Source organism: Ranitomeya variabilis, chromosome 4 (assembly GCF_051348905.1).
Source record: "Ranitomeya variabilis isolate aRanVar5 chromosome 4, aRanVar5.hap1, whole genome shotgun sequence".
Classification (NCBI taxonomy): Eukaryota; Metazoa; Chordata; class Amphibia; order Anura; family Dendrobatidae; genus Ranitomeya; species Ranitomeya variabilis.
Genome location: NC_135235.1, coordinates 82,133,768 through 82,157,490, shown reverse-complemented (window position 1 = coordinate 82,157,490; position 23,723 = coordinate 82,133,768). Strand labels below are relative to the sequence as shown.

The following is a 23,723-nucleotide window of genomic DNA, read 5'->3' as shown; positions in this document are numbered from 1 at the left end:
ATATAATTCTACATGTGTTAATTCATAGTTTTGATCCCTTCAGTGTGAATTTACAATTTTCATAGTCATGAAAATACAGAAAAATCTTTAAAATGAGGTGTGTCCAAACTTTTGGTCTGTACTGTAGCTACTTCACCAGGACAACCACGATCTTAGCTGTGCATTCTGCAGGCTTGAAAAGCTGGGCAACAACCATTATATAAAATGTTGTGATACATTTTATATACCTAGCATGCAGAAAAAAAGGAAAATATTGGCGGTGTTCTAGAACAAAAGTTCAGCTTTACGAGTTGTACTTTTGAACGACACCAATGATCGTACCATATAGTATACTGGAAAACTTGACCCACAAAAAATAAACTTTTGGTTATAGTGATAGAAAAATATTAAAGTTATGAGGGAAAAAACTAAACAAATGCAACTAAAAATGATAGGACTTGGAAATTACTCATTGGCACTCTGTAGCCCAAGGTAAGATATTGCCCAATTTCAGCTTCCCATCATTTTGAAACTTGACAGTGGTGGCTATTAGGGGACTTCTTTTTACCTAAAATGTGATCTGCTATTCTATGTTATTTTGGCTGTTGTCAGAGGCGCTACAAGTGGATTATGACTGGTCATTTACGGGCCCTTATTCATCGCGTGGCACAAGCACATGGCACTCCCTGGTTTCTGTTCTCCTTGTTTAACCATGTGCTCATTTTACCTTTTTAGTACTGTCCATCCAAAGATCCAATCAACAATTAACCCCGTTCTGACCAGTTCTAATCTTATGTGTTAGGCCATCTTTAGCAATTATATTATTTGGCTATTAATCAGTTACATTGTGGTCAGTTTCTGCATTTCCTATGCCAGTGTGTGCACTTTCTATTGTTTCTTCTACAGGCTGCAGTAATTTTATGTTGAAAACCTAGAAATATGCAGTCTCTTCCCAGAGCTGTGCATGCAGTGGTAAATATGGCAGATGTAATGGCGCAGATTGATAAATCTGCATTAAGGCAAATGCACCCGTAGCTTATTTGTCATGGTAAATCCATAGCACAACTAGCATAACTAACTAGGTTATAAAAATCTCATCCACATATTGTGGAAACGTTCTGCATAATATAAAAAGGAAAAACTCACAACACATGACCAGTGCATATGGTGAAAACCGCAACAAACCTATTTATATATAACACACAGACCAAATTTATTGTGGAAAAACACCGCAAATCCACCAAATGTGCAAATTCAAATCACTACCAGTGCACATACTGCAGATAGAATTCCATTACTTGTTCTGTGCCAGGCATTTGCTACTCTAATTACCGTATTTTTCCGACTATAAGACGCACTTTTTCCCCAAAAAAATTGTGAGGAAAATGGGGGGTGCGTCTTATAGTTGGAATGCAGACTTACCAGCAGTGTGGCGGCGGCAGAGGTGCGGGGATGATGTCACACGGTGAGCGGTATGGTGTGAGCAGGGTCCCTTCCACATTTGAGGTGACGCTGCGGCCCGGTATTGAAGGAGAGCAGCAGAGCTGGACGAATCACGGCGTTCCCGGTGGCGGTGACCATCTTCCTGAGGCCGCGCGTGCGCAGATTGAGTTTTCTGCTTCCTGGGGCTTCAGGAACACCTGGGCTACTTGCACAGTGAACAAGTCTGTAGGAACATGTTCACACACCACCAAGAAACTTGAAGACACAAAAGAGCATAGTAAAACCAAAAACACTCAGTTTCAAAAAATCACAGTAATCCGCAAGTGCTAGTAAAAAGATGTAAAGAACAGGGTATTTGGTTGATACGTTTTTTGCAAAAAATGTATACTAAGCTGCTCCACCAAACGTCAAGGTATACCATATCAGAGCAGTCCTAACTGATGTATGCAATCCCTAGCTGATGTATTTAAAACCTGATCATCTGTATATTACCTGTGTGAACAGGGTTCAGAGAGGAAAAGTCCATGTGGACATGCTGAGTGGAACAGCTTTTGTGCATGTGTTCCTGTTTCCATAATTGTTCTCTTGTGTCTACAAGACTGGGGAGTTACCCACCACTCCTCTTGGGCTATCTGCACAAAAGCTGTTCCACTCAGCATGTCCACATTGTATATTACCTGTGTGAACAGGGTTCAGAGAGGAAAAGTCCATGTGGACATGCTGAGTGGAACAGCTTTTGTGCATGTGTTCCTGTTTCCATAATTATTCTCTTGTGTCTACAAGACTGGGGAGTTACCCACCACTCCTCTTGGGCTATCTGCACAAAAGCTGTTCCACTCAGCATGTCCACATGGACTTTTCCTCTCTGAACCCTGTTCACACAGGTAATTGTTGTGAACTGTGTTTCTGGGCTCCCTCTGGTGGTCACTAACGGTATTGTGTTAGGTATGTCTTGTTGCAGGCCTGAGCTCCAGCTGTGTCGTTAAGCAGCGGGTGTTTCCTATTTGAGTCTCCTCTGGACTCAGTCTCTTGCCTGGCATCGTTGTATCCAGACCTATTTGGTCTCCTCCGGATTCCTTTCAGTCTGCCTCATGCAAGAAAAGCTAAGTCTGTTTTGTACAATTTGGATCGTTTGCATTATTCAGTGTTTTTGTCCAGCTTTCTTTACATTTGATTTTTGACTCGCTGGAAGCTCTAGGGGGCTGATATTCTCCCTCCACACCGTCAGTCGATGTGGGGGTTCTTGAATGTTCAGCGTGGATGTTTTGTAGGGTTTTCTGCTAACCGCATAGTCCACTATCTATTTTCTGCTATCTAGACTATTGGGCCTCACTTTGCTGAATCTAGTTCATCTCTACGTTTGTGTTTTCCTCTTGCCTCACCGTTATTATTTGTTGGGGGCTTTCTATATCTTTGGGGTTCAATTTCTCTGGAGGCAAGCGAGGTCTTATTTTTTCCCTCTAGGGGTAGTCAGTTCTCCGGCTGGCTCGAGACGTCTAGAACCAACGTAGGCACGTTCACCGGCTACTTTTAGTTGTTTGTGTCAGGATCAGGTATGCGGTTAGCCCAGTTTCCACCTCCCTAGAGCAGTATTTATATTTTTGCTATCTTGCCGGAATATCAGAGATCCTCTGCCATTGGGATCATAACAGAATGCCAGGCCAAAAGAAAATGTTTAATGCATCGCAGAAGCGGGATTAAAAAGAAGTTCTGAGTTTGTTTTTTTTTGTTGTTTTTTTTTTTTTTGCTGCAGTTTGCCTAGCTTCTTCCATCCCCTTTTTCTCTGAGTGGCTGAAACTCTGCTGCAGATATGAATGTCCAGACTTTGACTTCTAGTGTGGATCAGCTTGCTGCTAGGGTGCAAAGCATTCAGGATTTTGTTATCCATAGCCCTATGTCTGAACCAAAAATACCTATTCCTGAGCCGTTTTTTGGAGATAGATCTAAATTCCTGAATTTTAGGAATAATTGTAAATTGTTTCTGTCTCTGAAATCTCGTTCCTCTGGTGATTCCGCTCAGCAAGTTAAGATTGTTATTTCCTTCTTTCGCAGCGACCCTCAGGATTGGGCCTTCTCTCTGGCGCCAGGAGATCCTGCATTGGTGAATGTTGATGCGTTTTTTCTGGCACTTGGTTTGCTTTATGAGGAGCCTAATCTTGAAAATCAGGCTGAAAAAATGTTGCTGGTTATCTCTCAGGGTCAGGACGAAGCTGAGGTATATTGCCAAAAATTTCGGAAATGGTCCGTGCTTACTCAATGGAATGAGTGTGCACTGGCCGCAAATTTCAGAAATGGTCTTTCTGAAGCCATTAAAGATGTGATGGTGGGGTTTCCTATACCTACAGGTCTAAATGATTCAATGGCTCTAGCCATTCAAATTGATCGACGTTTGCGGGAGCGCAAATCTGATAATCCTTTGGCGGTGCTGTCTGAACGGTCACCTGATTCTATGCAATGTGACAGAATTCTGACCAGAGCCGAGCGACAAAATCATAGACGTCAAAATGGGTTGTGTTTCTACTGTGGTGATTCAACACATGTTATCTCAGCATGCTCTAAACGTTTAAAGAAAAAAGTTAATCCTGTCGCCATTGGTACTTTTCAGCCTAAGTTTATTTTGTCTGTGACTTTAATTTGTTCATTATCTTCTTACTCAGTTATGGCTTTTGTGGATTCTGGTGCTGCTTTAAGTCTGATGGATTTGTCGTTTGCCAAGCGCTGCGGTTTTGTCCTGGAGCCTTTGGAAAATCCTATTCCTCTTAGAGGAATTGATTCTACGCCATTGGCAGAGAATAAACCTCAGTATTGGACGCAGGTGACCATGTGCATGACTCCTGTACATCAGGAGGTGATTCGTTTTTTGGTACTGCATAAAATGCATGATGTTGTCGTTTTGGGTCTGCCATGGTTACAGGCCCATAATCCAGTTTTAGATTGGAAAGCTATGACTGTGTCTAGTTGGGGGTGTCAGGGGATTCATGGCGATTCTCCATTGGTGTCTATTGCTTCTTCTACTCCTTCTGAGATCCCTGAGTTTTTGTCAGACTTTCAGGATGTATTTAATGAGGCCAGGTCCAGTGCCCTTCCTCCTCATAGGGACTGTGATTGTGCTATAGATTTGATTCCTGGTAGTAAGTTTCCTAAGGGACGACTCTTTAATTTATCTGTGCCAGAGCATGCCGCGATGCGGAGTTATATAAAGGAGTCTTTGGAGAAGGGACATATTCGCCCATCCTCGTCCCCTCTTGGTGCAGGATTCTTTTTTGTGGGCAAGAAAGACGGGTCTCTGAGACCTTGTATTGATTATCGTCTTCTGAATAAGATCACTGTTAAATTTCAGTATCCTTTGCCATTGTTGTCTGATTTGTTTGCTCGGATTAAGGGATCCAGTTGGTTCACCAAGATAGATCTTCGTGGTGCGTATAACCTTGTGCGCATAAAGCAGGGAGATGAATGGAAAACGGCATTTAATACGCCTGAGGGTCATTTTGAGTACCTGGTGATGCCTTTCGGATTATCTAATGCTCCTTCTGTGTTTCAGTCCTTCATGCATGACATCTTCCGGAAATATCTGGATAAATTTATGATTATTTATCTAGATGATATTTTGTTTTTTTCTGATGATTGGGAGTCCCATGTGAACCAGGTCAGGATGGTGTTTCAGGTTTTGCGGGAGAATGCTCTATTTGTGAAGGGCTCAAAATGTATCTTTGGGGTACAGAAGGTTTCTTTTTTGGGTTTTATTTTTTCCCCTTCTACTGTGGAGATGGACCCAGTTAAGGTCCGTGCCATTCATGACTGGACTCAGCCCACGTCTGTTAAGAGCCTGCAGAAGTTCTTGGGCTTTGCTAATTTTTACCGTCGTTTTATCGCTAATTTCTCCAGCGTGGTTAAACCTTTGACGGATATGACCAAGAAGGGTTCTGATGTTGCGAATTGGTCTCCTGCGGCCGTGGAGGCCTTTCGGGAGCTGAAGCGTCGGTTTACTTCAGCGCCAGTCTTGTGCCAGCCGGATGTCTCTCTTCCCTTCCAGGTTGAAGTTGATGCTTCTGAAATTGGTGCAGGGGCTGTTTTGTCGCAAAAAAGTTCTGATGGCTCCGTGATGAAGCCATGCGCCTTCTTTTCAAGGAAATTTTTGCCTGCTGAGTGGAACTACGATGTTGGTAATCGGGAGTTGTTGGCCATGAACTGGGCATTTGAGGAGTGGCGACATTGGCTCGAGGGAGCTAGACATCGTGTGGTGGTCTTGACTGATCATAAAAATCTGATTTACCTCGAGTCTGCCAAGCGCCTGAATCCTAGACAGGCCCGTTGGTCGTTGTTTTTCTCCTGTTTTGACTTTGTGGTCTCGTACCTGCCTGGTTCGAAGAACGTGAAGGCTGATGCACTTTCTAGGAGTTTTGTGCCTGATTCTCCGGGAGTCTCTGAGCCGGCTGGTATTCTCAGAGAGGGAGTAATTTTGTCTGCCATTTCCCCAGATTTGCGACGAGGGCTGCAAAAATTTCAGGCTGATAGGCCTGATCGTTGTCCACCAGAGAGATTGTTTGTCCCTGATGGATGGACCAACAGAGTTATTTCTGAGGTTCATTCTTTGGTGTTGGCGGGACATCCTGGGATTTTCGGTACCAGAGATTTGGTGGCCAGGTCCTTTTGGTGGCCTTCCTTGTCGCGGGATGTGCGTTCTTTTGTGCAGTCCTGTGGGATTTGTGCTCGGGCTAAGCCTTGCTGTTCTCGTGCCAGCGGGTTGCTTTTGCCCTTGCCTATCCCGAAGAGGCCTTGGACGCACATTTCCATGGATTTCATTTCGGATCTTCCGGTGTCTCGGAAGATGTCTGTCATCTGGGTGGTGTGCGATCGTTTTTCTAAAATGGTCCATTTGGTGCCCTTGCCTAAGTTGCCTTCCTCCTCTGATTTGGTTCCTTTGTTCTTTCAGAATGTGGTTCGTTTGCATGGCATCCCTGAGAATATTGTATCTGACAGAGGATCCCAGTTTGTGTCCAGATTCTGGCGATCCTTTTGTGCTAAGATGGGTATTGATTTGTCTTTTTCGTCGGCTTTTCATCCTCAGACTAATGGCCAGACCAAGCGAACTAATCAGACGTTAGAGACTTATTTGAGATGTTTTGTTTCTGCTGATCAGGACGACTGGGTTACCTTTTTGCCACTGGCCGAGTTTGCCCTTAATAATCGGGCTAGTTCTGCCACCTTGGTTTCACCCTTTTTCTGCAACTCTGGTTTTCATCCTCGTTTCTCCTCGGGTCAGGTTGAACCTTCTGACTGTCCTGGGGTTGATTCTGTGGTGGATAGGTTGCAGCGGATTTGGAACCATGTGGTGGACAATTTGAAATTGTCACAAGACAAGGCCCAGCGGTTTGCCAACCGCCGCCGCGGTGTGGGTCCCCGACTTCGTGTTGGGGATTTGGTTTGGTTGTCTTCTCGGCATGTTCCTTTGAAAGTCTCCTCTCCTAAGTTCAAGCCTCGCTTTATCGGTCCTTATAAGATTTTGGAAATCCTTAACCCGGTGTCTTTTCGCTTGGACCTTCCAGCGTCTTTTGCTATTCATAATGTGTTCCATAGGTCCTTGTTGCGGCGGTACGTGGTGCCTATGGCTCCTGCTGTTGAGCCTCCTGCCCTGGTTTTGGTTGAGGGCGAGTTGGAGTACGTGGTGGAGAAGATTCTGGATTCTCGTATCTCTAGACGGAAACTCCAGTATTTAGTTAAGTGGAAAGGCTATGGTCAGGAGGATAATTCCTGGGTTGTCGCCTCTGATGTTCATGCGGCTGATTTGGTTCATACCTTTCACGCTGCTCATCCTGATCGCCCTGGGGGTCTTGGTGAGGGTTCGGTGACCCCTCCTCAAGGGGGGGGGTACTGTTGTGAACTGTGTTTCTGGGCTCCCTCTGGTGGTCACTAACGGTATTGTGTTAGGTATGTCTTGTTGCAGGCCTGAGCTCCAGCTGTGTCGTTAAGCAGCGGGTGTTTCCTATTTGAGTCTCCTCTGGACTCAGTCTCTTGCCTGGCATTGTTGTATCCAGACCTATTTGGTCTCCTCCGGATTCCTTTCAGTCTGCCTCATGCAAGAAAAGCTAAGTCTGTTTTGTACTATTTGGATCGTTTGCATTATTCAGTGTTTTTGTCCAGCTTGCTTTACATTTGATTTTTGACTCGCTGGAAGCTCTAGGGGGCTGATATTCTCCCTCCACACCGTCAGTCGATGTGGGGGTTCTTGAATGTTCAGCGTGGATGTTTTGTAGGGTTTTCTGCTATCCGCATAGTCCACTATCTATTTTCTGCTATCTAGACTATTGGGCCTCACTTTGCTGAATCTAGTTCATCTCTACGTTTGTGTTTTCCTCTTGCCTCACCGTTATTATTTGTTGGGGGCTTTCTATATCTTTGGGGTTCAATTTCTCTGGAGGCAAGCGAGGTCTTATTTTTTCCCTCTAGGGGTAGTCAGTTCTCCGGCTGGCTCGAGACGTCTAGAACCAACGTAGGCACGTTCACCGGCTACTTTTAGTTGTTTGTGTCAGGATCAGGTATGCGGTTAGCCCAGTTTCCACCTCCCTAGAGCAGTATTTATATTTTTGCTATCTTGCCGGAATATCAGAGATCCTCTGCCATTGGGATCATAACAGGTAATATACAGATGATCAGGTTTTAAATACATCAGATAGGGATTGCATACATCAGTTAGGTCTGCTCTGATATGGGTATACCTTGACGTTTGGTGGAGCAGCTTAGTATACATTTTTTGCAAAAAAAAAGTATCAACGAAATACCCTGTTCTTTACATCTTTTTACTAGCACTTGCGGATTAGGGTATGTGTCCACGTTCAGGAAACGCTGCGTTTTTGACGCAGCGCTGAGCCGCAGCGTCAAAAACGCAGCGTCCAGATGTTACAGGATAGTGGAGGGGATTTAATGAAATCCCGTCTCCACTGTGCATTAAAAAACGCATGCGTTTTTCCCGCAAAAACGCACATGCGTTGCGTTTTTTCAGAACGCAGCATGTTGCTACAATGAGCAAAACACGACCTGCCAGTGACCTCAGGTGCATTTTTGGTCAGGATTTTACCTGCATAAAATCCTGACCAAAGCCTGAAGCAAACCTGAACGTGGACACATACCCTTACTGTGATTTTTTGAAACTGAGTGTTTTTGGTTTTACTATGCTCTTTTGTGTCTTCCTGGGGCTTCAGGAAAATGGCCGCGGGAGGCTGCGCATGCGCAGATTGAGATCGCGGTGGCCAATTTCCTGAAGCAGAGTTCGCAGATTGAGATCTCGGCTTCAGGAAAGTGGCCGCCGCGATCTCTATCTGCGCACACGCGGCCTCCCGTGGCCATTTTCCTGAAGCCCTGGGAAGCAGAGTACTGAATCTGCGCACGCGAGGCCTCAGGAAGATGGCCGCCGCCACCGGGAAAACCATGACTCACCCAGCTCTGCTGCTCTCCTTCAATACCGCCACGGTGTCACCTCAAATGTGGAAGGGACCCTGGCCGCCGCCACCTGAGGAAGTTACCGCACATCTGCCGCCACCACAGCCTCCCCATGGACACCAGGCCGTGGCGTCACCCACCTAAGCAGGAAGGGACCCTGCTTAGGTGCACGCCGTACCGCCCACCGCGCCTCAGCATCACCACACCTCTGCTGACACCATGCCTCCTGTGACCCTGCTCTGCCACTGCCTGCCCACAGGTAAGAGATCTTAAATTCGGACAATAAGACGGACCCCCATCTTATAAAAAATCTTTTTTTCTGCAATTTTCACCCCAAATTTGGGGTGCGTCTTATGGTACGGTGCGTCTTATAGTCCGAAAAATACGGTAAGAGCAGTATGATGTAGGGAACATGGAAAGCTAGCACTTAACTAATGTGAATGTAACGGGTGCCAGTGAACGGAGCCAAAGGTCCCATAAATCGTAGAATAAAGTAATCACGGAACTCGTATATTGAAAGTTGCTTATTCCAAGTGAAAAGTTTATTTTAACAATATTGTAGTGGAGCGACAGGCAAAAACGTTTCGGCCAACCCGTGGCCTTAATCACAATATCGCCTAATTGGAAGTTTTTCTAGAGTAGGTATACGGTGTAGCTGAGGAATATTGACTAGGGATAAAGTTGTATACACCAGCGTAATGTTGATACGGCAGAAGCCAGGTACATAACGAGTAGGGTGCCACAGTTATATGGGGCTGGATGGTATGACTGTCTGTATTTGGAGTAAGTCAACACCAGGCTGTGATGTCCTTGTATTGTTTTGTGTGCCCAAAAGAGGGAGAGGACAAAGATTCGTTGTTGGCTGTGTTTCCTGCACCCGACGTTGGTGGACAAGTGAGAAGAGCCAACACAGACTGTCTAGGCAATGGAGGAGCTTTTGGGCACACAAAACAATACAAGAACGTTTAACCTCTTCATGACCTTGGGTTTTTCCATTTTTCCGTGTTCGTTTTTCGCTCCCCTCCTTCCCAGAGCCATAACTTTTTTATTTTTCTGTCAATTTGGCCATGTGAGGGCTTATTTTTTGCAGGACAAGTTGTACTTTTGAACGACATCATTGGTTTTACCATGTCATGTACTAGAAAACGGGAAAAAAATTCCAAGTGCGGTGAAATTGCAAAAAAAGTGTAGTCCCACACTTGTTTTTTGTTTGGCTTTTTTGCTAGGTTCATTAAATGCTAAAACTGACCTGTTATTATGATTCTCCATGTCAGTACGAGTTCATAGACACCTAACATGACTAGGTTATATTTTATCTAAGTGGTGAAAAAAAATTCCAAACTTTGCTAAAAAAAAATAAAAAATAAAATTGCGCCATTTTCCGAAATTCGTAGCGTCTCCATTTTTCATGATCTGGGGTCAGTTGAGGGCTTATTTTTTGCGTACCGAGCTGGCGTTTTTAATGATACCATATCGGTGCAGATACGTTCTTTTGATCGCCCGTTATTGCATTTTAATGCAATGTCATGGCGACCAAAAAAACGTAATTTAGTCGTTTCGAATTTTTTTCTCGCTACGCCGTTTAGCGATCAGGTTAATGCTTTTTTTTTTATTGATAGATTGGGCGATTCTGAACGCGGCGATACCAAATATGTGTAGGTTTGATTTTTTTTTAATTGATTTATTTTGATTGGGGCGAAAGGGGGGGTGATTTATAACTTTTATACATTTTTTTTTTTACTTTTGCCATGCTTCAATAGCCTCCATAGGAGGCTAGAAGCTGGCACAACGCGATCGGCTCTGCTACATTGCAGCGATCATCAGATCGCTGCTATGCAGCAGAAATGCAGGTGTGTTGTGAGCGCCGACCACAGGGTGGCGCTCACAGCTACCGGCGATCAGTAACCATAGAGGTCTCAAGGACTTCTATGATTACAATGCAGAAGCATCGCTGACCCCCGATCATGTGACGGGGGTCGGCGATGCGCTCATTTCCGGCCACCCGGCCGGAAGCGCCGGTTAAATGCCGCTGTCTGCGTTTGACAGCGGCATTTAACTAGTTAATAGCGGCGGGTGAATCGCGATTTCACCCACCGCTATTGCGGGCACGTCAGCTGTTCAAAATAGCTGACATGTCTCGGCTTTGAAGCGGGCTCACCGCCGGAGCCCGCATCAAAGGGGGGCCTCTGACCTCAGACGTACTATCCCGTCCGAGGTCAGAAATGGGTTAAAAAAATTGAACACAACTTTTTTTTCCAAATTTTTTTACTTCAGATCCAATTTGTTTTATTTTACCAAGGGTAACAGGAGAAATTGGACCACAAAAGTAGGTTTTTTTTTTCCACAAAATGATCTTTTAGCCCACAATTTTTTTTTTCCCAAAGGTAACAGGAGAAATTGGACCCTTAAAGTTGTTGTCCAATTTGTCTTGAGTACGCTGATACCCCATATGTGGGGGGGAACCACCGTTTGGGCACATGGCAGAGCTCGGAAGGGAAGGAGTGCTGTTTTGGAATGCAGACATTGATGGAATGGTCTGCGGGCGTCACGTTGCGTTTGCAGAGCCCCTGATGTACCCAAACAGTAGAAACCCCCCACAAGTGACCCTATATTGGAAACTAGACCCCCCAAGGAACTTATCTAGATGTGTTGTGAGAACTTTGAACCCCCAAGTATTTCACTACAGTTTATAACGCAGAGCCGTGAAAATAAAAAATATTTTTTTTTCCACGAAAATTATTTTTTAGCCACCGGTTTTGTATTTTCCCAAGGGTAACAGGAGAAATTGGACCACAAAAGTTGTTATCCAATTTCTCCTGAGTACGCCAATACCCCATATGTTTGGGTAAACCCCTGTTTGGGCGCACTGTTTTACTTTTTCAACGCAGAATTGACTGGAATTGAGATCGGACGCCATGCCGCGTTTGGAGAGCCCCTGATGTGCCTAAACAGTGGAAACCCCCCAATTCTAACTGAAACCCTAACCCAAACACACCCCTAACCCTAATCCCAACCATAACCCTAACCACACCCCTAACCCCAACCTTAAATGTAATCCAAACCCTAACCTTAGCCCCAACCCTAACCCCAACTTTAGCCCTAACCCTAATGGGAAAATGGAAATAAATACATTTTTTTAAATTTTATTATTTTTCCCTAACTAAGGGGGTGAAGGGGTTTGATTTACTTTCATAGCCTTTTTTTGGCGGATTTTTATGATTGGCAGCCGTCACACACTAATAGACGCTTTTTATTGCAAAAAATAGTTTTTGCATCACCACATTTTGAGAGCTATAATTTATTCATATTTTGGCCCACAGAGTCATGTGAGGTCTTGTTTTTTGCGGGACGAGTTGACGTTTTTATTGGTACCATTTTCGGGCACATGATTTTTTTTTTTTTTTTTTTTTTAAATCGCTTTTTATTCCGATTTTTGGGAGGCAGAATAAACAAACACCAGCAATTCCTGAATTTCTTTTAGGAGGGGCGTTTATACCGTTCCACGTGTGGTAGAATTAATACAACAGTTTTTTCTTCGGGTCAGTACGATTACAGCGATACCGCATTTATATCATTTTTTTTAATGTTTTGGTGCTGTTTACACAATAAAAACTATTTTATATAAAAAAAATTGTTTTTGCATCACTTTATTTTGAGAGCTGTAACTTTTTTATTTTTCTGCTGATGATGCTGTATGGCGGCTTTTTTTTGCATGACAAGATGAAGTTTTCAGCGGTACCATGGTTAGTTAAATCCATCTTTTTTTATCACATTTTATTGCACTTTTTGTTCGGCTGTATGATAAAGCATTGTTTTTTGCGGTGTTCACTGAAGGGGTTAACTAGTGGGATAGTTTTATAGAGCGGGTCGTTACAGACGCGGCGATACCAAATATGTGTACTTTTATTGTTTTATTATATACGTATATAAATGGATTTTTTGGAAAGTATTTATTTTTTTCTTTATTTGGGGATTTTTTTTTTTTTTTTTTTACACATCCTATTTTTTTTTTTGTTTACTTTACAACATTGTCCCAGGGTGGGACATCACTATATTTCATCAGATCGCTGATCTGTCACTTTGCATAGCACTGTCAGATCAGCGATCTGACAGGCAGTGGAGGCGGCTTTCCGGCACCAGCTCTGAGCAGGCGCCGGCAAGCCACCTCAGTGAAGGACCCGGAAGGAGCCCCGCGGCCATTTTAGATCCGGGGACTCCTTCCAGAACACCGGAACAACGTGATCGCATCGCGTTGTTCCGGTGAGAGAGCGCAGGGAGCCCCCGTCCCTGTGCGATGCCAATCTATGTCGCTGTCACTACTGACAGCGGCATCAGAGGGGTTTAATGCCCACGATCGGCGCTAGCGCCGATCGTGGGCATTGCTGCGGGGTGTCAGCTGTCACATACAGCTGACACCCGCACACGATCACTGCGGTGCTCACAGTGATCCGGCGCCGCCGTACTAGTACTGCGGTTTGCGGGAACTCAGTTCCCGCAGAGCAGTACTAGTACGGTGCATGTCGGGAAGGGGTTAATTCTCTATATGCTTTTGGTCACTTATTGCGCCCCTTTCAGCTCCATTTAGCCATATTGGTTTCCTCCTATTTATAGTATGTTTATTCCCATACGGTATATATACTGTGCACAGGTACTATCCAGGATGCTAATAAACGTCTCCCATTTTCTTTGTGTATTTTTATGTCTCAGGATATCGTCCCAGTTAATTGCACCAAGATCATCTCTCATCCGATGGAAATTTACCCTCCTGAAGTTTAGTGTCCTTGTCACCCCTCTACTACACATCTTATTAAAGGATACACGAAAACTTATTATTTTGTGATCACTATTCCCCAAGTGACCCCCAACCCTTATATTTGCTATGCGGTCTGGCCTGTTGGTTAATATTAGGTCTAGCAGTGCCCCCCTTCTTGTTGGGTCCTGAACCAGTTGTGAAAGGTAATTGTCTCTCATAGTTGTCAAAAACCGATTACCTTTGCTGGAACTGCAGGTTTCTGTTCCCCAATGTATTTCAGGGTAGTTGAAGTCCCCCATAATAATGACTTCTCCTTGAGTCGCAGCTTCATCTATTTGCTTTACGAGGATATTCTCCATTGCTTCCATTATTTTTGGAGACTTATAACAAACCCCTGTCAGTAATTTATTTATTTTTTTCCCCCTCCCCTTATGTCCACCCACAGGGACTCTACATTTTCATTAGATTCACCTATTTTATCAGGCAGGATGGGTTTTAAGGATGATTTTACATAGACACACCTCCCCCCCTCGCTTATCTGTACGGTCATTTCTGAACAGACTATAGCCCTGCAAGTTAACAGCCCAGTCATGGCTCTCATCCAGCCATGTTTCAGATATCCCCACCTTGTCATAATTATGTTCCAACAACATTAATTCTAATTCATCCATTTTGTTGGCGAGGCTTCTGACATTAGTATACATGCACTTTATGTATCTTTGTACCTCTATTCTTTCTTAAATTATTAACTGTTCTAATCCCACCCCCCATGCCACCGCCACCCCCAACTTCTTTGTGCCCAGGTCTCTATCTTCCCCTCCTATTAACCCTCCGTCAGGGGCAACTGATCTGACAGGCGCAGCTCACTTAGTTTCATTTCTCTATTTTCAGTGGTTTGTCTGGGAAACACCCTCCTCCCAGTACCTTCCTAACTTTAAAGGCTGTGTGAAACCTGAGAAGCCTCTTGTGCTGCAGATCAGATATCAGTGTTTTGGCTTCTCAAGGTACCTTCACACGAAGCGACGCTGCAGCGATGGCGACGATGCCGATCGCTGCAGCGTTGCTGTTTGGTCGCTGGGGAGCTGTCACACAGACCGCTCTCCAGCGACCAACGATGCCGAGGTCCCCGGGTAACCAGGGTAAATATCGGGTTGCTAAGCGCAGGGCCGCGCTTAGTAACCCGATGTTTACCCTGGTTACCAGCGTAAAAGTAAAAAAAACAAACAGTACATGCTCACCTGCGCGTCCCCCAGCGTCTGCTTCCTGACACTGACTGAGCTCCGGCCCTAACAGCACAGCGGTGACGTCACCGCTGTGCTTTCACTTTCACTTTAGGGCCGGCGCTCAGTAAGTGTCAGGAAGCAGACGCTGGGGGACGCGCATGTAAGTATGTGCTGTTTGTTTTTTTTACTTTTACGCTGGTAACCAGGGTAAACATCGGGTTACTAAGCGCGGCCCTGCGCTTAGCAACCCGATATTTACCCTGGTTACCAGTGTAAAATATCGCTGGTATCGTTGCTTTTGCTATCAAACGATACACAGCGATCGGACGACCAAATAAAGTTCTGGACTTTATTCAGCGACCAGCGACATCACAGCAGGATCCTGATCGCAGCTGCGTGTCAAACGAAACGATATCGCTAGCGAGGACGCTGCAACGTCACGGATCGCTAGCGATATCGTTTCGTGTGAAGGTACCTTCAGGCTCATTGCCCCTGAACGCATCACACATTTGTAGATTAGAATTTGCTGTTTTTATTCATCCCAATTGGTTTTTTTAGCTTGTTTTATGAATAGCTAGTGCTAAATTTGTGGATTTGTCGTAAAAGGTTTTGTTAGAAATAAGATTGTGCTTCTCAGGCACATTGCGCCCTAACACATATTCTCTCTCTTGCTTCAGCTTTTCTTCTGAAATGGCGAGGAGAGTATTTGAATTGTCCAGTGCCCTTCATGTTGAGCAAGTGCAAAATATACTGATTGATGATGAGACAGACCCCTTACAGCTAGAAGATTTAGGGGAAGAAAGTGACATTGCTTCAGAAGATGATGTGGAAGAATGTCCAGATGTGTCTGATACAGGTCAAGATGGAGAGAGTGAGGAGGATGCTCAAGACATAGAAACATATTACTATTCGGGTTATTAAACATTTTTTTTTTACACCTGATTATATGTATTCTCATTTATTACATTCCTATTAAGGTAACTGATCACTTTTAGAGCATTGACATTTTTAAAAAAGGAAAATATAGCCAATTTTCTAGCCTGTGCCGGACAGGCGCAATGCCCCTAAACTCGTTATGAAACATATTGCCCCTGATGGAGGGTTAAATGAATACCCTCCCCCCCCCCAATCCCTAGTTTAAACACTCCTCCAACCGTCTAGCCATTCTCTCCCCCAGCACAGCTGCACCTTCCCCATTGAGGTGCAGCCCGTCCCTAGCGTAGAGCCTATAGCCAACTGAGAAGTCGGCCCAGTTTTCCAGGAACCCAAACCCCTCCTTCCTACACCAATTCTTGTGCCACTTATTAACCTCCCTAATCTCCCGTTGCCTCTTTGGCGTGGCACAGGCAGTATTTCAGAAAATACCACATCGTTTAAATATTTTTATTGGTTTTAATAATCTTCTAAAGCCCGCAACAGACAAGGACACGTCTGGGATCTCTATGAATAGGATTTTATTTATTTTAGATAACTGAACAATAAATTGTGTGATGTGTTTTATGAAGAGTAATGTCGACAATATGGAAGCAGCACAGGTCATTGCATACACATGTGGGGGAATCAACCATCATCTAATCAAGTACTGTGCACAGATGGCCGCTGTATATTTATCCCAAAGGAGCGGAGGCCACAACTTGTTAACATTTGTCACAGACCCAATTGTGTGGGGGAATGAAGCAGCCGGATACTTCTCACTACGTTCCCTAAAGAGAACCTTTCAACAGGAGGAAGCATTATAAAGTATAGGTATGGCCATAATGGCGCTATTACACCGATTCAATTGATACAATTGTTGAAGGAATCCCATTAATGGTTACTTTTTTAATCATGGTTTTAAAAGTTTTCTTCTGATGCCGTTCTTTGCATTGGGGCGAGCCTGGAGAAGTTAGATCATAATCTGGTCTGGACCCGCCCCCTACCTACTGTGTGTTTTCAGTTTTGAAATTTCACGCTGCCTATATTGGATGGGCAGTGTGCGGGAAGTGCGTGTGCAGCGCGAGATTCCACGTTAGAGTCTTCAATAAAATGACGCCTCTCCATTACTAACCTCGGGGCTTGATGTCACCTGACAATACAAAGGTGACATCAAGCCCCCCCAACTATCACCCCACTTGCCACTGCTACAAGGCAAGAGGGAAGTGCGAGGCCAAGAGTGCCAGAATTGGCTCATCTTAGAGATGCGTGTTTTCTGGGGCCCCTGAGAGCTGATGTTTTGAGTCTGGAGAGGGAAGGGTGGGGTGTATCCATGGCCCCTTCCTAGGCTATTAATATCAGCCCGCAGCCATCTGCATAGCCTTTGCTGGTTATTAGTTATAGGGGGGACGCTACTTTTGTTTTGTTTTTTTTAGGGTCCCCCATTTTAATAGCCAGTAAAAGCCAAGTATACAGTTGTGATGGCATTGATAGGTGTGCCTGAAATGCACTGCAGACAGCACAGGTGCGACAAGAGTAAGCAGTGCTTCCCTAAACCCTGTTTCTTGAAGTTGCTGAGCCCTTTCCTTGCTGATACTTATTTTTGAGGCTGCTTCCTCATAAAGGTCCCCTCATCCATATCCAAGATATCCATGATTCTAAGCTGCATAACACTGAGTAACCACTTGGCCACTGGATATCCCCATGACTAGTATAGGCAGTTTTTCTTTTGTCACTGCACCCCCATTTTTTTTTATTTTTTTTTTAAAGTAACTGTTAAGAGGACTGTGCTTTAAAGGGAACCTGTCACCCCGTTTTTTCCGTATGAGATAAAAATACTGTTAAATAGGGCCTGAGCTATGCATTACAATAGTGTATTTCGTGGACCCCGATTCCCCACCTATGCTGCCGAAAAACGTTACCAAAGTAGCCGTTTTCGCCTGTCAATCAGGCTGGTCTGGTCAGATGGGCGTGGTGTCTTCCCCCAGATCTTGCTTAGTTTTCCGTTGGTGGCGTAGTGGTGTGCGCATGCCCAAGTCCAGAATCCACTGCACAGGGGAGGGAAAAGAGCGCGATCTGCGCTAATCCCCTGGTGATCGGTGGGGGCGGCCATCTTCCTGTGGCCGCGCGTGCGCAGATCGAGCGCTCTGCTGCCCGGGGATTCAGGAAAATGGCCGTGGGATGCCGCGCGTGCTCAGATGGAGATCGCTGCGGCCATTTTCCTGAAGCAGAGTTTGCATCTCTGATAGGTGGGGAATCGGGGTCCACAAAATACACTATTGTAATGCACAGCTCAGGCCCTATTTAACAGTATTTTTATCTCATACGGAAAAAACGGGGTGACAGGTTCCCTTTAAAATAAGAAATATTTTTTTTTTGTCCAACAACCTCCATCCTACCAGGTTATGTGACTGCTGTGACTGCGGAGGTCTCTTCACTATTATAGGAGATCCAAAAACAGCAGAGCAAAAGTCACTGAGGTGGATTTTGTATCCATCCTGTGCATGCGTCTGATCAGTGGCAAGTTCCCGGTATCATTTAAAATAGAATTTTGATCCTGTGTCTTTCAAGACCCCAGTATTCATGATTATGCTGATATATTCCTGACAACTTGGTACCAAGAATACATTGAGATCACAGGGTCTCATCATTAAAAGTTTGTCTGAGTCTCAATTATTGTAAAGACTAAAAACTGTTTTTTTGTAAAGCTATACTGAAAATGAGCGGTGTATTTAAGTTAGGGACACGGAGCAGATTCTTAAATTAATGGAAATATTGGATTTTTTTTTTTGCCGATCTCGTATATAAAAATAGGATTTTCTCATATTTATAGCAGACCTAACAAAAATTACGTTCAATATATTTTTCCACAATGGGTGTAAAGTACAGATTTCTTCTCGCAGTCCTCAGGTTTAGTTACAAGCGCAGTATACACACAGCCAGCCGCCTACAGCAGGACAAACACCAGCCAGGACATAGAAAGAAGGAAGGAAATTATGTCCGAAACTTTTTCTTCTTGCGAAACTTTTTGCCTTCTGCGCGGGCAGCCTTTTCTGCAATGATCTCCTTGTACTTCTTTTTGTTGTTTCTAAAAGTATGAAAAAAAAAAAAAAGTGTTAAAGATTAGTGCTAGGGATTCCCTAGCAACCAGGCAACCCCCACATGTACTTATGCTGGCTAACAGATATAAATCATTCAGCTGCGACAAGAAAAACTAAATCTCCGAGCACTAAAAAATACTCGGAGGTCACCCGAGCGTGCTCGAGAAATCTCAAGTATATTCGCTCATCACTATTAAAGATATATATGCAGGTTCCAGATAACCAACTTTTTATACCCTACACCTTTAAGAGTTGTGCAGAAAAAAATAAATAAATGTATCCAAGTCTCAGAAAGTGACAAATAAGTGGCTCTTTCCTGGCTAAGATGGATAAAATGTGATGTTTCTACATTGCACTGACATTTGGGTTTCTCCTCTATTAACCTTTTGTACAGATATATACTACACTACACTATTCCCTACAAGTGATGAGCGAACGTGCTCTGATAAGGTGTTATGGGATCATGCTCGGGCTCTAACAGAGTGTCATCAGAGTGCTAAGACACTGTCTCGTGACTGTTTGACAGCCGCAACAACAAATGCAGGGACTGCCCGTTTGTTAGGCAATCCTTGCATATGTTGCAGCTGTATAATAGCAGCGAGACATGCAATCGCAGAGACTCATATTTTTCGAACATATCCATTCTCAGATAACACATACATATACATATATATATATATATATATATATATATATATATATATATTTATTTTTTTTTATTTATTTATGATTACCTCCTAAACTCAGAATCTGCAAGAAGTTCTTCCACAATTGTCCTCTTCCTGTTCTTCTTGGGAATTCGGGAATGATAGAAATCTATTGGGTTGTCCACCACAGTACCAACCTATCAAGAAAAGTGACAAAGAAGAAAGAAAGAAAAAAAAAAAAAAAAAAAAAGTAAAAAAAACCCCACTACAATCCACTAAGCAGCCATTTTATTCAATATTAACAGTTGGGTTTTCTAAAAGCTCTATGTAAAAGTAAACGTAAAGTTACACTACTTGAACAACCCGTTCTTAAAATGCTGTAGTCGCCCATGTAAAATAAAAAAAAACACCCAGCTCCAGCACTGTTCCAACGATGTCGGACATCTTAGGGCAGTGCAAGAACTGCAGGCCATTATTGTTATGCTGCGTGAGAGCTTCAGCGTAAATCTGGCAAGTGCCGGGTGCGAGATGAGTATAAGGTTGTTTTTTTTCAGTTTACACAGGAACAATTTAAGAAGGGGGTGCTGAAATAGTGGACTATTTATATTTTAACAATTCAGCATTTTCTGCCCAAACTAAAAAGGACTAAATAAAGGGTGTGCTGCACAATCACAGGGGACCACCCCCCAGACAGATACTTTATAATTCTGTAGCAGAATTTTGTAGTAATCAGACACGAGGCCCACCTGCATATACACCGTGATGAAAAAGTTCATTTATTTCAGTTCAATACAAAAAGTGAAACTCATATTATATAGAGTCATTACAGACAGAGTGATCTATTTGAAGGTGTTTATTTCTGTTAACGTTGGTGATTATGGCTTACAGCCAATGAAAACCTAAAAGTCATTATCTCAGTAAATTAGAATACTTTATAACACCGGCTTGAAAAAAGAATTTTAAATTCTGAAACGTTGGCCTACTGAAATGTTTATTTAGTAATGCACTCAATATTTGGTCGGGCCTCCTTTTGCATCAGTTACTGCATCAATGCAGCGTCGCATGGAGGTGCTCAGCCGGTGGCACTGCTGAGGTGTTATGGAAGCCCAGGTTGCTTTGATAGCAGCCTTCAGCTCCTCTGCATTGTTGGGTCCGGTGTCTCTCATCTTCCTCTTGACAATACCCCATAGATTCTCTATGGGGTTAAGGTCAGGTGAGTTTGCTGGCCAATCAAGCACAGTGATACTGTTGTCTTTAAACCAGGTATTGGTACTTTCGGCAGTGTGGACAGGTGCCAAGTCCTGCTGGAGAACTAAATTTCCATCTCCAAAAAGCTTGTCGGCAGAAGGAAGCATGAAGTGCTCTAAAATTTCTTGGTAGATGGCTGCGCTGACTTTGGTCTTGATAAAACATAGTGTACCTACACCAGCAGATGACATGGCTCCCCAAACCATCACTGATTGTGGAAACTTCACACTAGACCTCAAGCAGCTTGGATTGTGGCCTCCCCAGTCTTCCTCCAGACTCTGGGACCTTGGTTTCCAAATGAAATGCAACATTTACTTTCCCTGTTGAGTGCGTCAGTGACTGCCTTATGGACATCTGTCCAGTCAGCAGTCTTCCTTATGATTGTGGAGACTACTGAAACAGACTAAGTAACCTTTTTATGCTTTGGAAGCCTTTGCAGGTGTTTGTTATTTTTTCTAATTTACTCATAATGACTTTTGGGTTTTCATTGGCTGTAAGCCATAATCATCAACATTAACAGAAATAAACACTTGAAATAGATCACTCTGTTTATAATGACTAAATAATATATGAGTCACTTTTTGTATTGAACTGAAATAAATTAACTTTTTGATGATATTCTAATTTTGTGAGAAGCACTTGTATTTTCTAGTGTATGAGGATTTCAATCATTTAATTTAACGTAAGGAGTTTTCCATCAAAATTACAGTTGTGCTAATCACCGGTAATATAATTATCTGAGGACACAATGCAAGGGATGGGATAATTGTAGCATATTTTATGTGACTGTCCAGAGAATTTTCCATACCTCAAAATACTTTGGAAATCCATCCCGATCGTTCTTTTTGTAGAAATGTTTAGAGTCCATCGCAGACCTCATTTTCAGAGCCTTCAGATCGTTCTTCAGCTCATCTGTCAATTCTGGAGCTTTCATGTCAAACCATCCTCTTCCAGATGTTTTATCCCATTCCTCCTACAAGTACAAGTGAAGGCAAGTATTCATAACTAGTGAGTAAATGTGGAAACTATTGATTTGTTATTACCATAATATTACCCTGCGGAGAAGAATATCGCTGATGGGAAAACTTTTACAAGTGCAGCCATCACAAGACAAAAAAAAAGCCGCCATTATTAAACACTTAATATAGGCTAAGTGAAAGGTAGGAGTTATACATTTATATAATTAAAAAAAACAAAACAAAACAAAAAAAAACAGATTACCCCTTAACGAGTACTGCATAATGATTTTATGTAAGCTATTGAAATGAGGACTTCTGATGTGGCAAATTTTTACAAGAGCGCTTCGGAACATTGCGCTGCCCCAACCTCATGCCTATCAGTTACAGCGGATGTCCACTGCTCAGACAATCCCTTCTCAATCGCCGATTCCCCCATATAAATTAACAACCGTTATACTCGCCTTCGGTGCGTGCGCTGTTCCAGCGGTGACGGCACTGGCTCTCGTGACATAAATCAGCGGCCAGTTCACCCTCACTTCCTTTGGACGTAAATGGCATCCGGAGGAGGCAGTCACTTCTTCCAGGACTCAGTTATGTCGCAAGGAAGGGAGGGTAAATCAACAGCTGATTGCTATGTCACGCGAGCACTGGGAGAGCCAGTGCCGTCATCACTGGAACAGCGCACGCCCCGAATTAGTATAACGGTCATTATTTTACACGGGGGAAATAGTGATTTAGAAGGGATCATCGAAGCAGTGCACAACCAGTGCAAACTATTGTTTAACAGTAGTCTTGATCGAGCACTTCAGCTTGAGTGCTCGGTACTCGATTTGAGAACGTTGGATGCGCTCAACTCTAAGGCCATGTTCACACTTAGCGGTTTTTATCGCGGATCCGCGGCGATTTTGATGCTGCGGGTCCGCAGCAGTTTCCATAGCGTTTACATTAACATGTAAACCCTATGGAAACCGCAAACCGCTGTGCACATGCTGCGGGAAAAACCACGCAGAAACGCAGCGGTTTAAAACCCGCAGCATGTCACTTCTTTGTGCAGAATCGCAGCGATTCTGCACCCATAGAAATGCATTGTTCCGCTTAATTCCCGCATGGGGCTCTGCCCACGTTGCAGGAAGTAAGCGGATAATGTGCGGGTGGTACCCGGGGTGGAGGAGAGGAGACTCTCCTCCAGGCCCTGGGAACCATAAATAGTGTAAAAAAAAAAAAAAGAATTAAAATAAAAAATCATGTTATACTCACCTCTCAGCGCTGTACGCGGCTGTCCCGTCTCAGGTTTGCTGTGCGAACAGGACCTGTGGTGACGCCGCGGTCACATGACCGTGATGACGCCGCGGTCACATGACCGTGATGACGCCGCGGTCACATGACCGTGATGACGCCGCGGTCACATGACCGTGATGACGCCGCGGTCACATGACCGTGATGACGCCGCGGTCACATGACCGTGATGACGCCGCGGTCACATGACCGTGACGTCACGAAGGTCCTTCTCGGCACAGCATCTTTGGAATCGGAGCGCCGCGTGCAGCGCCGAGGAGATCCGGACATCAGAGGGTGAGTATAACCAATTTTTATTATTTTTATCATTACTATTGATGCTGCATATTGCTGCATATGCAGCATCAATAGTACAGGAGTAATCCCGCAGCGGAAACCGCGGAACAAACCGCGATAAATCTGCAGGGATAACCGCAGCGGTTTTGCCCTGCAGATTTATCAATTCCGCTGCGGGATAAACCCGCAGAGCACGCCGCAGAGTGTGAACATGGCCTAAGACTGCCGTAACACTATCAGTATTTGGTCAGTATTTTGTAAGCCAAAACCAGGAGTGGGACAAATAGAGGAAAAGAGGAATTTTTGGTTCTTACCGTAAAATCTCTTTCTTGGAGCCTTCATTGGGGGACACAGGTAACCATGGGTGTATGCTGTTGTCACTAGGAGGCTGACATTATGCAAATGAAGTAACTCCTCCCGGCAGTATACACCCTCCGACAGGCACCAGG

The 23,723-nt window shown here is 44.1% G+C and overlaps 1 protein-coding gene across 1 annotated transcript in view; it reads right to left on the bottom strand.

The window, feature by feature from the left end:
* Positions 1-18,125: 18,125 nt before the first annotated feature.
* The window catches only part of DNTTIP2 (deoxynucleotidyltransferase terminal interacting protein 2), a 30,842-nt gene continuing 25,244 nt past the window's right edge, over positions 18,126-23,723 (bottom strand). The window contains exons 5-7 of the mRNA XM_077258868.1: positions 21,552-21,716; positions 19,583-19,692; positions 18,126-18,835 (exon numbers count right to left, since the gene is read on the bottom strand). Of these exons, the coding sequence (XP_077114983.1) occupies positions 18,742-18,835; positions 19,583-19,692; positions 21,552-21,716 (369 nt within the window). The 3' untranslated portion in view covers positions 18,126-18,741. The remainder of the gene's footprint in view (positions 18,836-19,582; positions 19,693-21,551; positions 21,717-23,723) is intronic.